The 17068-nt window shown below is 43.8% G+C and overlaps 1 protein-coding gene across 1 annotated transcript in view; it reads left to right on the forward strand.

Moving 5' to 3' along the window:
• The window catches only part of LOC138582818 (myosin-4-like), a 196020-nt gene that overhangs the window by 54418 nt on the left and 124534 nt on the right, over positions 1 to 17068 (forward strand). The window contains exons 6-9 of the mRNA XM_069654483.1: positions 3751 to 3871; positions 4139 to 4231; positions 4339 to 4402; positions 5529 to 5627. Of these exons, the coding sequence (XP_069510584.1) occupies positions 3751 to 3871; positions 4139 to 4231; positions 4339 to 4402; positions 5529 to 5627 (377 nt within the window). The remainder of the gene's footprint in view (positions 1 to 3750; positions 3872 to 4138; positions 4232 to 4338; positions 4403 to 5528; positions 5628 to 17068) is intronic.

Consider the following 17068-nt stretch of genomic DNA (forward strand, 5'->3'; position numbering starts at 1 on the left):
ACTTCTTGTGGAGAAAGACACCCTGGCTATGACATCAGCAGGCAGGGGCAACATGTCTTAAGGACTGGGATCGTACCCCTTAGACCAGGCTTGCTTTAATCCAAAACCCTGTGGACCTTAGCATATAAAAGAGGCAGTCTAACAGACGTTATTTGATTCATTCCTAGAGAGCAAGACAAAGTAATTTGGACCTCTTTTGGGACAGTTGACCTTTTCAAAGTCCTCAGCCATTGAGGAGAAGAAGGAGTGTTACAAGGAATAGGCAATCACTGTTCCCTACCCACTTTCAGGGAACTTTGGGGGTGTCGTTGATGAGGTCCGAGCTGTGCCACTCTGCTTGAAAACTTTCATAGGTTGTGAGAATAGAGACTGAAAAGGACTCACCTTGTCCATGAGCCCCGGACACAGCATCCTGAGAGCCAGAGCAGCCAGGAGCCCTGATATTGCTGTTAATACAAATACAAGACACCTTTAAACCACGTCGACATATTCGAATGCATGGAATCTGCTGGTGCTGTCTTTGCAACTAAAGAACTTCAAACCACTGCTGTTTGCATGTGAAAAACAGGCATGACACTGCATCGCCCCAGCAGAGGCTCGTCACCCGTCAGGCTGGAGCATCAGCACACAAGGCAGACAATTTCACCAGGTCTTTCAATCGCATTGTGACTCAAACTTCTGGATAATTGCATCAGTCATCGATTGAAACCAGTCGTACTCATTGTTTCAAACCATGCTCGATCATTGAAGTGTTCCTGGTGGCCCATCAACTTGCATCACTAGACTCCACCTTTGAAATGCACAGACTACCTGCTCAAACCCAATTTAACGCCTTTGAACCTGGTTCGACTCACAAGCACAACAGGCCGAATCTTGATTCAAGATCGTCAAACCACCTAACATTGGAATAAGGTATTTTAAAATAACCCTGTGACAAATCAACTTCTGGAGCACCAGTGGTCCAGGGATGAATATCGTCTTCTAAATCATCAATCTGCCCACACGTCTAGTACACCAGGAGGGATCCAAACAGATTGGAAAAACAACCAAATTGTAAACCTCCTTGTCCAGTTTTGTTAACGTGGACATATCTCTGCAAAGTCATTGATCATTGGTTAGTTACAACACAGTGAAAATATAATTGTTACCAAATCATCCAGTCAAGGTTGTATTAAAATATCTACTTTATTATTATCACAACAGACAGTTCTAGCAAACTACAATATACAACCCAACCTGTAAAGGAATACAGAAGACAAACAGTTTCAAGAAGAAAAAGGGATGCACAAGGGATACTGATAGGAGGGTAGTCAGTAAAGTAATTAATTGTAATAGTCCAACTGTACTTGGTTTCAGCACAAAATGAGCAATGGGTCGTAAAATGTCATAGGGGCCTTCAGAGAAGAACCAGGGAGACAGAACCACAATTTCCCTTGTGCTTGTTGGAGTTCTTGGTGCTCGACAGGGTCGAGTCGGTTTCAGGGTGCTTTGCAGTTTCTGCGACATAGTTCAAGATAGGATGCAGATGTGGGTATCAGGTGACAGGCAGTTTGGCAAGCGAGGGTGGACGGACAGCTGCAGGCTAGCCTACACGGTGGCTCAGGGTCAGGAGTTCTTGTATCAGTGCTGGTCAGCAGTTCTGAAGCACTGGTCGATGAGTCTCGGACAGAGTTAGCTAGTGCGGCGTAACAGCAGTCAGTGGTGCAGTCCATTGCAGCTCGAGGAGCTCATGTTGTCCTTTAAGGCAGACAGCCCAAAGCTGAGGAGAGTGTTGCAGGGAGCTGCCTTATCCTTGGTTTGGTTCAGAGACTCTCGGGCACTTCCCATCTAGAAAGCTTGCTTGCAGGGCATGCTGTGTGCTGGCTGGGTATCGGTTCTGGAGCTGCTGGAGGGTCATCTGGATTCAGTATCCCCCTCTGTTCCCTGGGAGATGTTTAGGGGAGGGATATTGCTTGCCTCTTTGGAAATCCTGGCCTTCCTTCACTGGTGGACACTGTAAGGCAGACTGTACCTTCAGCCATGGTCCAAATGAGCTCTTGTTGTTACTCCTTGCAAAGTCTTCAGATGATCTGCCTGAAGAGGGCCTCCAGCCTCTTTTAAAGCCAAATGGGCCCCAGTGATTGGTGTAGGATAAGCCCATCTTAATGAACCAATCCAGGGTCCCCACCAACAATCTCCAGTATGTGTGAGGTTAGAACCAGAGTACCTTGCAACTGAAAAGGTAAAGGGGTGAAAACATGTAATACTAAGTCCCACTCATCTTCCTGTTTATTGTGGATCAAAGGGTCTCTCGGGTTAATTTAGCTCTCTGTGGTTCCTGGGTAAAGTGACAGGTCTCCCTTGAAGCTCCGGCAGGACCAGACTTTTGGTCTCCGCCAAACCACATACTCGTACTTTCTGGAAGGGGCCCCTTGCGGTTATAACTACAGTAAATACATAGTTACAGATATGACATGTCACTGCCCTTGATACTGAGAGGCAGGAGCTGGCTTCAGGTTGACACAGTGCATTTCAAAGGTTGTTGGGGTTTCCTGTCTCATTTGTTCACCTCTGCAGGTAGGTCCCATGTGAGCCTGTTTGAAGTATACTCTATTAGTATGCTAAGTGTGTTAATTGGTGCTACCATTCTGTAATGCTTGCACAAATGGGCAGGGTGGATCCATGGTGCCTTTGATAGTTAATTAGGCTGGCCATGCCAGGAGGAATGTTTTTCTCTCCCCCGTCTGAGAGACAAGGTGTAATCCTGAATGTCATATCCCAACTCAATATGACAGAGGGACTGTGCCTGTAGGCGTTGCCCACCCAGAGTACATAGGTCTATGTGTATATCTTGCAGTGAGCACTAAAAAATGTAGGCAGATTAACCTCACACATTTTCCAGAGGCTGATATACCATCATTCAATTTCATTTAAAATTTCAAAAAATCCAGGCGAGTGCGCACTCACTCTGCGGTTGGTTGAATTCCTCACATATCCGGTCCCCCCTGGTCCATCGTCTTGGCTCTAGAGACTGCATAAGTCCCTTCTGCACCTTGTTGCACCGAAATCATATCCTTATCAATAACATTGCGTTTTCTACCTGTTTCGACCTTCATAAAAATTCCAGAGTCCTTATACATTCCTGTTCTGCATTTTCTGTTTTCTTTTATATGGGTGGGTTTATATGGTATTTTTAATAGCTAGTTGTATAATTGATTTTGTTTAATGGAAGTACATATATATTTACAGAACCTTTGTTTTGAAACTGTTGTACTATTGCTGTTGTTTGGGCCGCCACTGTCTCACATCCATGCCCCTTCTCCGCGAATAGCATTCCCTCTGCCATCATTACCACAAAAGAAGAATGAGGCATATCTCTTGGATGTGCCTGTTTAATCTCTATGATTGAGATCAACGTTGGTCTGTTGAAGTGTGTGGGGCTCAGTAAGTGGTTTAGCCACTACTCATCTTTGTACTCCTGCAGAGCAGAAGTCATATCCTTACAGCAGATCGCCATTGTGAATAGCGGGCACTGCGTAGGACTGCTGGATACAGGATGTGATGAGTAAACTGTCGGCAGCCTTCTTCCAGCTGCTCTCAGGAATTAGAGATCACAAGCATTAGACTAATGGTGCATGTGCTGTATGAGGAAAATGAGTAAATGAACCCGCCAAGCACTATGCATAGAAATATCTCTCTTGTTTTACTGATTTGCAAATCATTACATCCAGCAAAGAGTCCTGATGAATCATGTGTTTCTATCTTTTCAAGGGGAGAATCTGGTGCTGGAAAGACAGTGAATACAAAACGAGTCATCCAGTACTTCGCAACCATTGCAGCTACTGGTGATTTGGCTAAAACCAAGGAAGGATTGCCAGGAAGTAATCTTAAGGTTAGAGAGAAGTTTAACAAACTTTCAATCAAGGTACACTTTTCAGAAGACAATCCATCTGCATCAGTGTGATTCCGCAGGAAATATACTGTGGTAAAATAAAAAGCTGAAATATGGCAAATATTGCAATTCTATCCTAATGCACAACACTTTGTAAAAAACTCAGTTTATGGAAAACATTGCAGAAGCCAACAAAATGTCCCCTTGGGGACTGGACATTATGTGTCACATAGTGCAGCATTTAAATCTTTCTTTGTACCAATGCAGGGCACCCTTGAGGATCAAATCATCTCAGCCAACCCGCTGCTAGAAGCCTTCGGCAACGCCAAGACCGTGAGAAATGACAACTCATCCCGCTTTGTAAGTCAAACTCTGCAACTTCCATCTTCAAACAACCATGAAAGAATGTGATGGCTGGTGATGAAAATATATATATGTATTGATTTTTTTTCTCTCCATATTAACAGGGGAAGTTTATCAGAATTCATTTTGGCACTACTGGGAAGCTGGCTTCAGCTGACATTGAAACCTGTAAGTGTGTTGGCTACGTGTCTTATTTGTTATCCATAGATTTAATCCATCATTTCTACTCACCATTTACACACTGGTGCTAACAATGTACCTAGAAAGTCCCTTCACAGCATATCCTAACAAGGTAGTTTGCTCTAGCATTTTAGCCCCTTTGTTTTAGTTTCTTGTATATCAGCAAAACGTTTTAGCAATCAATGTCAAAGATCATTTAAGCTATTGTGACCAAAAAATATATTTTTTTTCTCCAGCCACTGGGAAAACAAAGCCAAAAAGAATTCTCGAATATGCCAGAAATTCTAATATTTGGATTAGAGCAGCAGTTTAGCCCACCAAGAATCTACACTGAATATTCATGAGGAGGATTTGATTGTAATGAATATTAGTGGGCAGTACTATCATTTCTGTTGGTTATTCTGCAAACCTGCCTGGATTGTTGTGATCGCCCAGCACTAATGTGAATCAGAAATATGATACTAGAACATAGATTGTTTAAAATATGATGATATTTGTTACAAATATGGGCTCAAGGATAAAGAAGGTTAAATGGATAGAATCAGAGGCATGGAAGCGTCTTTCCACCCAACCAAGACCTAGATGGCATAACGATTAGTCACTGCAATATATAGGATGTTAAGGGTAAACCTTTGTGGGAGTATGTGGATACCCTATGTTCAAGGAAGGAGCAATCAACATGAATTTGGTGAAAATAGAATTTCCGTTGGTTAACAAGCACGATTACAAAAACTGTGCACCGGTGCAAGTGCAAAGCTTTGCCCTAGTGCAAAAACATTTAGGCCACATTAGAAAACCTTTGTACCATGGCAAGTGCAGGTTTGCATACTATTAGTGCTAGGGCAAACATTGCCCTGGTGCAAAAATGCATTGAAATCATATGTCTTTTTGCACTTTGTCGCATTTTGCTTCATTGCTAACACCATAAAAAATTGCCATTTCCAAAGCGGCAAAGGTTTTGTAATGTGGTCTCAAACTCTGCCCTAGTGCTAATACCGTGCAAAATTGCACTTGCACCCGTGGAATCAAATCAAGTGATTCCAATGAGCTATTATTAAGGAAACAAATGTTTCATGCAATATGGTTACCCATTGAAGGTTTCTTTCCTCCCCAGATTTGTTGGAAAAATCCAGAGTAACCTTTCAGCTACCAAATGAAAGAAACTACCACATCTTTTATCAGATTCAGTCCAATAAGAAGCCAGATATTGTTGGTAAGTGATGTTTTCATAGGTTATTTTTGGTAAGAGCGAAATGCATTAGGGCTTTTGAAATAATGTATATCCGTATTTAAAAGAAAGAAACAAAGAAAGAAACATACAAAGAAATAAAGAGCTACCTCTATCTGCCATTCAGAGGCTGCAGACGCCCTCTGGGAACAAATCCAAGGTTTCTCAATTTGATTTTCATCCTATTACTGAGGAGTTACAACAAGTTATCGAAAAATTAAAACCTACCCATTGTAAAGGGGATTCTTGCTCATCTTTAATAATACAAACATGCCCCCCCCCCTCTTATTAAGGCCATCTGTAGCTTCACCAATGCATCCCTGCCTGAAGGCAATGTTCCAGACTCACTAAAACAAACTATGGTCACTCCAATATTGAAAGAAACCTGGCATAGCCACTGATCGCCCATTTTCAAAAACTCCTTTTTTATTAAACATTTTAGATCAGGTAGCGTACGGACAGATTGCGGAACATATTAATCTATACCCTGTTCTGAATGCGCACCAATCTGGATTTAGGTGTAACTTTGGCACAGAGACTTCTCTCCTTGAACTTAAGGTTAAACTGTTGGATCGCCTTCATAAAGGATCTTTATTGCTACTAATCTCTTTAGATCAATCATCTGCGTTTGATCTGATCGACCACTCTATATTAAAATCTAGGCTGACAGAGGTGGCTAACTTTTTGCTACAGGCAGTCTCATGGATTGAATCCTTCCTCGTGAGCAGACACAGGGAGCCAGCACGTCTCCGTGCTCATATAACATATTTATGGCTCCTTTTTCTCTGACTTAGAGGCTGAGAGCATTATTTTTATGAATTACACAGACGACACCCAAAGTGTCGTCCCAATATGAGGGTGTCACTCACAAGATGAACGAGAGCTAAACAGAGTCTTTGATATCATTGAGATGTGGATGCTTTAAAACAACTTGGCGTTGAAGAATAGTACAACCAAACTCATGATTGTAAGTACTTCAGCAGCCCTTACCAAATTGGACAGTAAATTTGGTTCCTTCAGATTGGGGGAGGATTACATCACCCCTGTTTTGAAACTCAAGATCTTGGGGCTCACTTTAGATCAATCTCTTTCTATGAGTCATCACGTTACCAGCTTAGTATCAGCTTCCTTGTACTACGTCAAATTGCTCTATCACCTCAGACCACTGATTATGGGGGCCAGTGCACCACAATTGCCAGAGCCATCATTGGTGCAAAGATGGATTACTGGGGCAGTCTACTGGTGGGCATCAGCAAGCATGACGTTCAAAGGGTACAATCCACAAAAAACAGAGTGGTAAGAGTTGTAATCGTACTGGTTCGTAGAGATCATGTCACAGAAGCTGGGAGCTCGCTCGATTGCCTCCCCATTGAAGCACGCATCAAGTTCAGGATCTTAGTTATGACCCTTAAATGTAGACAAGGACTACTGCCGCTTTACTTGCAGGAATATATCACTGACAAAGTCAATGGTAGAGACTTGAGATCCAGTGGACAGATTCTGCTGGTTATTCCTAGGAGCAGAACCTCAAAAGCAGACAAGGGAGCCTTTCACCTAGATGCTCCCAAACTGTGGAACTGACCTCCTTAAGACTCCAACAGTCTTTAGCCATCTGAAAGACCTTAAAACATATGCATATTGCATAAGCCATCAGTTACTCCTCACTAAGTATATATTCACACCTCAACCGTAGTGAGTATCAAATATAAAAATTAAAACCATATATATGGCATACCTGTCTATGTTATACGTCTCTATCCCAACTGTCTGTGCCTTAATGGCTCAGGGTCCACAGTGTGCCATATAAATCCTTCAACACAAGTACTGTACCTACAAACCTCAAAGAATCTTGGGTACTGCCCCCACTCAAAAAACAGACACTCGACCCAGCAATCCCCACGAACTACAGACCCATTACTACGGTCCCATTTCTCCTTAAAATCATCGACAGAGTAGGCTACCTCCAAATCCAAAACTATTTGGAGTCACACCAACTATTAGGTTCACGGCAATCTGGCTTCAGACCACTGCACGGTACTGAAATGGCCCTTATCGACCTCAAGACACAAATCGACGAGTTGAAGGATAAAGGTAGTACAGCTATGCTCCTCCTCCTTGACCTATCAGCGGCCTTTGACCTGGTGGATCATGCAGTATTATGCAATCACTTAGTGTCTGCCGCCCATTTCTCAAGTGAAGCTATAGCATGCGTACAATCCTTCCTAGCTAACCGTACGATGAGTGTTCTCCCCCGTAGCGGCAGCGGACCCAATCCAGATCACTTGTGATGTCCCCCAAGGCTCATGTGTCTCCCCGACAATGTATAATATCTTTACTAAGCCTCTCTTCAACAAACTTTACAGGTTAGGGGTAACCTATACTAATTATGCGGACGATACGCAGATTCTCATACCACTTTCAGGCAACTTTGTCGAAGACACAGCGCTAGTAAACAAAATGTACCTCCTCATTCAGGCGTGGATGGCCTCCCACGGCCTCTGTCTAAATGACGATAAAACGGAGATACTGATCTTGGGTTCCGACTCCAACCTAAAAAAACTGAGTCCCAACTATTGTAATTTCAACATATATGGTAACACAATCAAGGTGGCTACCGAGGTTAAAACTCTAGGCTTTTACCTCGATTCCACTCTATCTCTTAAAAAACATGTCAACACCCAGACATCCTCCACAGCGTACACCTGTAAATTAATCAGGACCTGTAGACCCTACCTCTCTAAAACTAACTGCATCATGCTAGCCAACGCATTAGTAATGTCCAAATTGGACTATTGCAATGCCCTCTATGCAGGAGCCAATAAAACCATTATAAATAAAATGCAAATCCTTCAAAATAACACTCTTAGAGCAGCCCTTGACATACCCCGCAGAGCACATATCTCCAACATCAGGAAAGACCACCATTGGCTTAAAATCAGCGACAGAGTCCTACTCAACACACTTTCGCTCACCCACAAAGGGCTCAACAACACAGCCCCCCTACATCTCGGCCAGACTGACCAGAAAATCATCTAGCCACCACACTAGGGCCACTAACCACTTCTTGCTCGAAAATCCCAGATTTAGACGCTCCAAAGCGGGCGGTGTAAGCTTCCCTGTCAGAGCTGCCCAGGCCTGGAACGCATTGCCCATTACGCTCAGAGCTAACTTACCCTATTCTAACTTCAGAAGTAAGGTAAAAAACTGGCTCTGGTCCAACGACAAATAATTTTCATGTTACCTAACGGCCATGATACTTCTGCAACCCAGTCTAAGTCGATCCTGCTCTCTCCCTCTGTACCTTTGCGCTCATTCTCAATACTGTAACATGTTAGTTTCTCATTTCAACCTCCTGTATTGACATGTATGTATTGTTTTGCTATGTCTTTTTTACTCTGAACTCAACCTAAACTTAAGTAACCTTGTACCTGTGCGCCCGGCTACCCCTGGGTTTTGTGCGCATTATCAAATAATAAACATAAACATAATGTAATACAATTAATCTAAACCTTTGAATTACTGTCTATGGACAATGACGACAATAGAGCCAGGATTATCACACATGTAGTCTGTGAAACTCTTTATTATCAATGACTCTGAAAGAACCCTCTATCACTCCTTTCAATAAGACATGTATATAATGTGGTGATGGAATTGGCTTGATGAACAGCCCCTACGCTGTCCTCTAACACTTCACAACGTTCACCACTCGATGCATATACTTGCAATAACATAGGTCACATGAGTGATTGAGGTTTAAGTGAGCACAAATGTGCTTGGAGCAGACCAGTTCAATACTTATCCATTAAGGAACACTACCTTAAACAGTGAGAAAGGGACGTGTTCAGCCTTCGGGTTGTATTGTTACAAGAACCACAAAGCCCAACATTGTTTAGGTGCAGCCCATACTTTTAATTCTATGTTGGTTGGTCTCCATGAATGAAAATAATCCATTCCTGGATTTACACACCATCGTTTGTTTCGTCTACTTAGGCACATACAATTATTTCCTGGTTCTATTTTAGCATAGGCGATATTTAGCATAGGCGATATTTTTGGTGGGGATAATTTATGGGGTAAATGGATGGGGGGTTGCGGGGGTGTCCCCCGCTCCCTTTTAAAATATATGGGGGTTGCAGGGGTGTACCCCGCAGGTTACATGGGGTAATATTGCCGCAAAAATATGGCAAAACTTTTGTATGGCGATATTTTTGCTTCAATATTATGACATGGAACCCTCTAATTTTAGACAAATATGCACATGATCTTTAATTACCTATAAGAAAACACTTTGCACGAGTGATGTAACACTGCTCATCTTGAGTTCATCTGCACATGTTTACCTATTATGTAGATCTGGTCCAAAAAGCTAAATCTTGTTACACAAGCACAATCCACGTTTGTTCAAAGTACTTGAAATGTATTTCTTCATACCAAACACGAAATTCAATTTTGCTGATGACTGCTACTGGTTAACCTGAGAAGCAGCAAATAGACCCATAGACAAAGATATAGAATACCTTGTTCTGTCTATTTGTAACCCAATTGATTGTTATTTTGGATAATGTTCCCACAGATGCCACAGATCATGGCACTGACAGGATATTGTTGTTACTGTTTGCAGATGACGCTGTGCTCAGTTTCCCAGACGCCAGCTGGACTTCGTAAACAGTGTAACTTATTAGACATGTTCTGTAGAGATAGTGGTCTATAAATTAACCTGACGAAAACTAAAACCATGGTTCTTGTTCCACTGTGGATTAAACCACCTTGGATAACAGTTGTAATTGGGGATACTATGCTTAGACATGTATTGGGTTACAATTATCTAGGACTAGGAATTAATAGTAACTGCTCCTGGGCCACACAGATTGAGTGTGTGGAATCACATTGGAAAGGACTGCTAATGTAGTTTGTAGGTTTGGGAGACAATATGTTGCTCTTTGTGGTGCCGAACTGTGGGGTTTTCCAAGATGCATAAGTTATCAACCATAGAGAATCTGTTTCTGAAAAGGCTCTTGGGGCTACCAAAGAGTAAACCAATTGTGATGCTTAAGGTGGAGTTGGGCTGGACAGAAATAGCTCATGAAATTTCAATTTGGCCTGCATTGTTCTGGGTCAGGATTTGGTCATCATCACATTTAAGAAGATATTGTGAAACTGTACTGGAAGTCCTGGCTCAGGGTGGAGGTGCACCCATCCCATGCTTTAAGCATGTTAAGAGAACAATGAGTAGCCTAGGTTAAACAGACCTATGGCATTTTCTATCCTCTATTAATAGTACAACAAGAGCTCAGGTTAAATCCCGACATAAAGAAATGGTCTATATGTGCACCTTTGTTGATTGCCAATGGAGTGGACTCTTATATGATTATTGGGCAATGAAAACTGAGCCCACCTCTGAGCAACATCTGGATAACAAACAGCCACAGTTAGCAAGGTCATTATATATGAGCCTTGGATCTGGAATCCTGTACTTAATGAATGCTGTCCGATGTGTGATGGGATAACTGAATCATGTGTGGGGAGTGGTGTGAGAGTGGTCAGTCTGTGGCAGTCTACAGTCTACAGTCTTTTCCCACTGGACATTTCTGTTTTGGTGCCATTTTCTACAAAACCTCCAACCAGGAGCGAAGCGGAGTGGAGTGGTGTGAGAGTGGGCAGTCTATGGCAGTCTACAGACTTTTCTCACTCGACATTTCTGTTTTGGCGCCATTTTCTACAAAACCTCCAACCAGGAGCGAAGCAGAGTGGAGTGGTGTCAGAGTGGGCAGTCTGTGGCAGTCTACAGTCTTTTCTCACTGGACATTTCTGTTTTGGCACCATTTTCTACAAAACCTCCAACCAGGAACGAAGCGGAGCAGAGTGGTGTGAGAGTGGGCAGTCTGTGGCAGTCTACAGACATTTCTCACTCGACATTTCTGTTTTGGCGCCATTTTCTACGAAACCTCAAACCAGGAGCGAAGCGGAGCGGAGTGGTGTGAGAGTGGGCAGTCTGTGGCAATCTACAGTCTTTTCTCACTGGACATTTCTGTTTTGGCGCAATTTTCTAAAAAACCTCCAACCAGGAGCGAAGCGGAGCGGAGTGGTGTGAGAGTGGGCAGTCTGTGGCAGTCTAATGGCGGCTGGGGCAGATGGGGGAGTTTCTTTGGACTTGAGACTTAATATCTCCTGAGGTGAAGATGAGCCTCGGAGGCTACGAAGTGCCAATAGTACCTCTACACCTTTGTTGGCTTCCTCACTCTCCAATGATGTTCTTTCGATTCTACAAATAAACAACCCATCCAGTGCTGGCTCCCTAAAGCAGCCGGGAAGCAAATTACAAAATATACCATAAATAAAAATGACTAAATTAACAGTACAACAACATACTGCGAAAAGCAATCACCTTGCTCAGATTCAAAAACAAAAACTCTTGCCTGTGGGGTGGTTTTAGTCCATGGCCGGACCTACTTTAACAGGGGAGGTTGTCACCAAAAGGAAGTTGATGGACGAGATTGGTGTTCCTGAGCCGGAGGTTGGCTGCAACAGCGGTGGAGCCGCGGCGCCTTGGTCCCGGTCTCTGAAGGAGGGGAGGCCACCTCTGTTGGATGCCGGGAAGAGCCGGGGACTGGCTTCACGTGCTCCGTCTTGCTATCTGTGGCTGACTGCGGCCCTATGGAGCAGCCGAACCCCAGGGCAGTGTCATTACGGCAGCATTCTGGGGACGAGGCCGGCTGCGTGGGAGGATTCAGCGGAGCCACGCGGCTTCGGTCCCGGCCCCTGCAGCTGGTGGAAAGCGCAGAGGAGCCGTCCCTCGAAGGAGGGGGGGCACCCGTGGCAGAGCCCGGGGGCGGCTGCGGCCGGGCACTGCGAGCTCCACCGTAGCCTTGGAGGACCAGCACTTACCGACGGAAGTGCGGAGCAGCAAGGGCTGCCTCCCAGCTCGGCAATCTGTCGAGCAAACCAGTGATTCGGGGGCAGAGAAGTCCTTTAACTCGACGTCTCCAAGCACAGCTGCCCTACAGCACCACCCGGTAGCCACAAACGTGACTGCAGAGACTCCTTCTACAAAAATAATAAAGGCACAAATACATAACATTTCGGCTTTGTCATCGGCCGAAAGGACAGAATTGGAACAATATGAAAGAAAAAAAATACTTGCTCACGAGGGGGTTCCTAAGACTGTGGGTTGCTCTGGTGAGCCTAAAACAATGTTTCCCTCAATTACATCTTCCCCCTCGGCCCCCTTATACCTTGAGAGCACTGAAATCGAGCCCGCCAAGTCTAGAGACCTGAGAGAAGGCAGCAAATTAGGGGCATACAATCGGCATCCACATGGAATTCCATGTAGGCTGATCACAAAGAAAAACTTTGATCTCCCTATGTCTAACAAGCGAGCAGCAGCAAGAAAGCCCGCGAGAACTATTAGAGCAGTAACACCATCGGCAAGTTCACGCCTGGAAAATTCCCTGAAAACGCTTTTTCAAAGACAAGCAAAAAAGAAACTTCATCAATCAGAAATTGGGGAAATTTCAGCTGCAGACTTGGTAGAAGCACTTCTTGAACCTTTTCTTACAGCCTCATCAGGCTCTCAGAAGAACATCTTACGTAATGGGGGTCAAATCCAGACACCACACCAAAAAGAGCAAGCTAAAGAAACCTTTAATCCTGAGCCAGCAGGTTTACCAATCATTGTGGAAATACAAGAAAACAGGTCAGGGGAAATTTTAACTCTACCACCCTTGCCAGTTCAAAATGAGTCTTATAGAGAAGACCCAAACTCTTCGGAGCCTGATCAGGCAAGCCATCTTTCACTGGGAAGTTCGATAAATAATCCCCAGTTATACTGTATTGGCCCGCTAACTACCTTACCAGTGTCATCGGAGAAAATTAGCCTGGGCTCTCAAGAAAACGAAAGTCCATCGCCTCGAAATTTTGAGGAAAGAGATTTGGCGAATAAACACATCAATTTGGAAGTCCACCCCAATATTGAGGCCCAAGGGGGAAACGGAAGTAAAGAGGCTTTGTGAGATCTCCGGGAGGGTTCCCTTCCTAGGATGCCCACTTCCCAACATAAAACCTAAAAAAATCCACGGATATGGCCGCCTTCATCACCATTGAGTTCTTCAACTAATAGAAGATCAAGCGAGACATCTTACAGTATCTCAAAGGAGACCCCATCGAAAAAAGCAGACTTTATGTACATTATGTCTGCTGTTACAATTGCACTTGCACCATTCTGTAAGCTATATGAGGCAATTAATGATTCCTTGAAAGATCATACATCTATATTTGCGATGATGAACTCAAAGCTCATATATCTAGAATGATACATTAATGCCCTGGAGAGAAGGAAAAACGATCCAACTGGCACCTTCCAGCTCCATTAAGCTGAGCTAATGGAATCTGTAATAGATGCAAGAAAAATTAACAAAGACAGGCCAAGGATGGATGCAAGCTCTCAAACAACAGCACAAGACACGTTTCAGCATGAGGCCGCACACATGGACTGTGGGACAAGGCCAAAATCTGGCTACAGTAACTTGGCAGGCCTCCACAGCTTATCGCCAACTAGATCTAATCCGATACTTAATAAGCCTGGAGCCAATGATGTGATGTGTTTAGATGACACCCCTCCACATAAAGATCAGCCGAGAATGAGACCAATCCAAGGTCTAAGTCAAAAACCATCAGACTCAGGGGTGACTCCTGATGTGAACTTAGATACGAGAACCAAACATCAACTACCTACCTCTCAAGTATGCCTAAAAACGGCACCTTTGTTCAAGTCAACCCCTGTTACTCAGCAACCCGAACTGCGACAGAAGGAAATTCTTTCAAAGAATACTCAAAGTTTGGGCGGGAAGAAACCAGTTCCAGCAAACTCCGCAAATATGGACAAATCACCAGAAGCTCTTCCTCAGTCACCAAAAACAGTAGATGATTTTCTCGCTCATAAAGACTTCATGGATCTAAGCCAACATCTAGATGTCAGTGTTGACAGCCAACAGAAAGGAGTGACTTTTCACCTTCCCAAGATGACTTCCAGCCACCAGACAGTTACTAGGGATCTTTCAGGCTTCACCTCATTAGATGAGCGATTTAAATCTCTACGAAACAACAAATGGGAACATACCAACAAGCTCACTGAAAAGCGCATAGAACAAAAACCCCACATGGACTCACCTCCTCGTCGGCCACAGGCGAAATACAGTTCGAGAGTCCATATTCAATAAAAATATGCTTCAACGGATAAGGTTAAGGATACTAAGTATTCACAGCAGAGACAAGGATTTCAGGACCACAACTAACAAGAGAGGGCGGCTTATAAATCTTATCATCAGAAGAAGCCACTCCTAGTCGACAATAGCCAAAAGTTGAACCCCTTTGTCAAAATACGACAACGTTCTGGCAACCAAAAATATTTGGTTTTAAATAAATGCACTGTGATGTGTCTGCTACACAGTATCTTGACCTTAAAGAATCTAAAATCAGAATATCTCAAAATGGTGGAACCTTCTCATGAGGGTCACAAGGCCTCTTGTTTGCTCTACATATCATCAGTCAGAGTGATTACCTTGTTGTCAGCAGCTGCGGAGGTTTTATACAATCAAGGGTTTGATCTAACCTTACTCGGGCTAATCAAAATAGACCACGAGAAGATAAAGGACCGTACAACGGATGGCATACCTACAAGTGAAGAACACCAGCATATCAGCTCAAGAGTCGACCCATCATTAAAATCTGGAGAAACCCTCCGGTTGGACACCGCTCAATCATCACTTCACAGGCAAGATACCCCCCTCACCAAAAACCTAATATAAAGGCGAGCACATTACGAGAGGAGGATCAAAAGGCGACCCAGGCAAGACCGCAACTAAATTCTTTCACATGGACCTGGCTACCAAAAGCTCTGTCTACACGTCTCCACAAATAGCCACCATTATACACCAAAACTGATAATGAGCAACAATTACTTTCTTTGGCGAGTTGGAACACAAGAGGGTTCCTACACTTAACAATCCCTGGTGACATCAACTTAGAGGAATTTGATATTTTATGTCTTCAAGAGGTCTGGTTAACATCTAAACCAGCACTGGACGGTTTTGAGATTGCCTTCTCAGAAGCATTAGCAGGAAACAAAAGAAGGCCCTCTTCAGGACTAATAATTGCGGTCCAGATGGGCACGGGACTAGAAATAACTAAAATCATCCTGAAGTCCCCTTACGTCATCGCAGTCCTAATCTCTTGGCTGCGAAAGGAGTCCGTGGAAGTTCATTACACGCGCACATTCCTGCTGGTGATGTCCATCTACTGGAAACACAAAACAATTCAACAGACCTCACTGTTCGATATAGTCTCATCTACATTAGATTCTGTATACCTGGAGTTTGGGTCCTGTGAGGTCATTGTATGCGGAGACCTAAATATCAAATGTCCAATGGCTGGCTCTGCTGCTACATGTCAACCACATCATAAACCCTGTAAACAAGGCACATCTTGGCTTAAACTGATGTTGGCCAGACAACTTTTCAATACCGCATCTGTACTTCCCGATGCCATCATTTTACCACAATGGAAGCGAGGCACGACCCATTCAATAATAGATTACATCTTTGCCTCTGAATTCCTTCTAGCTCGGCTGACAGAATGCAGTGTTCAACAGTCAAATCAAAGTGACCACAATATTTTGGCTATTAAATGGGATTCCACAAAACCAGCACCAGCCCATTACTCTGGAAGAATTGAAACGGAAGGTAAAGGCAACCGGGTAAGGGTCACACGGGCAAACATCCGAGCGATTACTTCTTCATATGGAAGCAGTCAGTCTGTTGCGGAGGTTGAGTATAGACCACTTTTGGAACCTTACAGAGCCATGATGAAATGCTTGAAGGGGCTAAATTCAAAGCAATCACATCACGCACACAATTTCAGTGCCCTCTTGGTGGCACAGCGAAACATCCTACGCAGAGCGAAAAGGCTGGCTGCAAGAAATAACACTCCCTCTAATAGAACTTATGTAATTGAGACAACAAGAGCCTACAAAAACTGGCTACGGTTCCATCATCTAACACTACATCGACAGGACTCCGAAGCTATGCTGGGCCAAATCCAAAAATCCGAGTTTTGGAGTCTGATCAATCCACTGGCTAAAGAAGCAAATACAATGATGCTGAACAGCATCCCGGAAACAACATGGACCAGGTTTTACTCAACTTTGTTCAGATCTCCAGACTCTTTTGATGGGCCCTCCCCACCGCAGGAAACAGTACCATGGGTTGACCTTTCTGATAAAATCGAAATCTTGGTTAAAATATCCAAGTTAAAGAAATCGAGGGCTCCTGGGCCCGACGGCTTGTCTAACGAGAATCTGAAATCGGCACCAGAAGACTGGACTAATCTGCTGAGTCTAATATTTCGTAAATGTACAATCTTCAGCACAA

The sequence above is a fragment of the Ambystoma mexicanum genome, chromosome 3q (assembly GCF_040938575.1).
Source record: "Ambystoma mexicanum isolate Mex_15411 chromosome 3q, UKY_AmexF1_1, whole genome shotgun sequence".
NCBI classification, from domain to species: Eukaryota; Metazoa; Chordata; class Amphibia; order Caudata; family Ambystomatidae; genus Ambystoma; species Ambystoma mexicanum.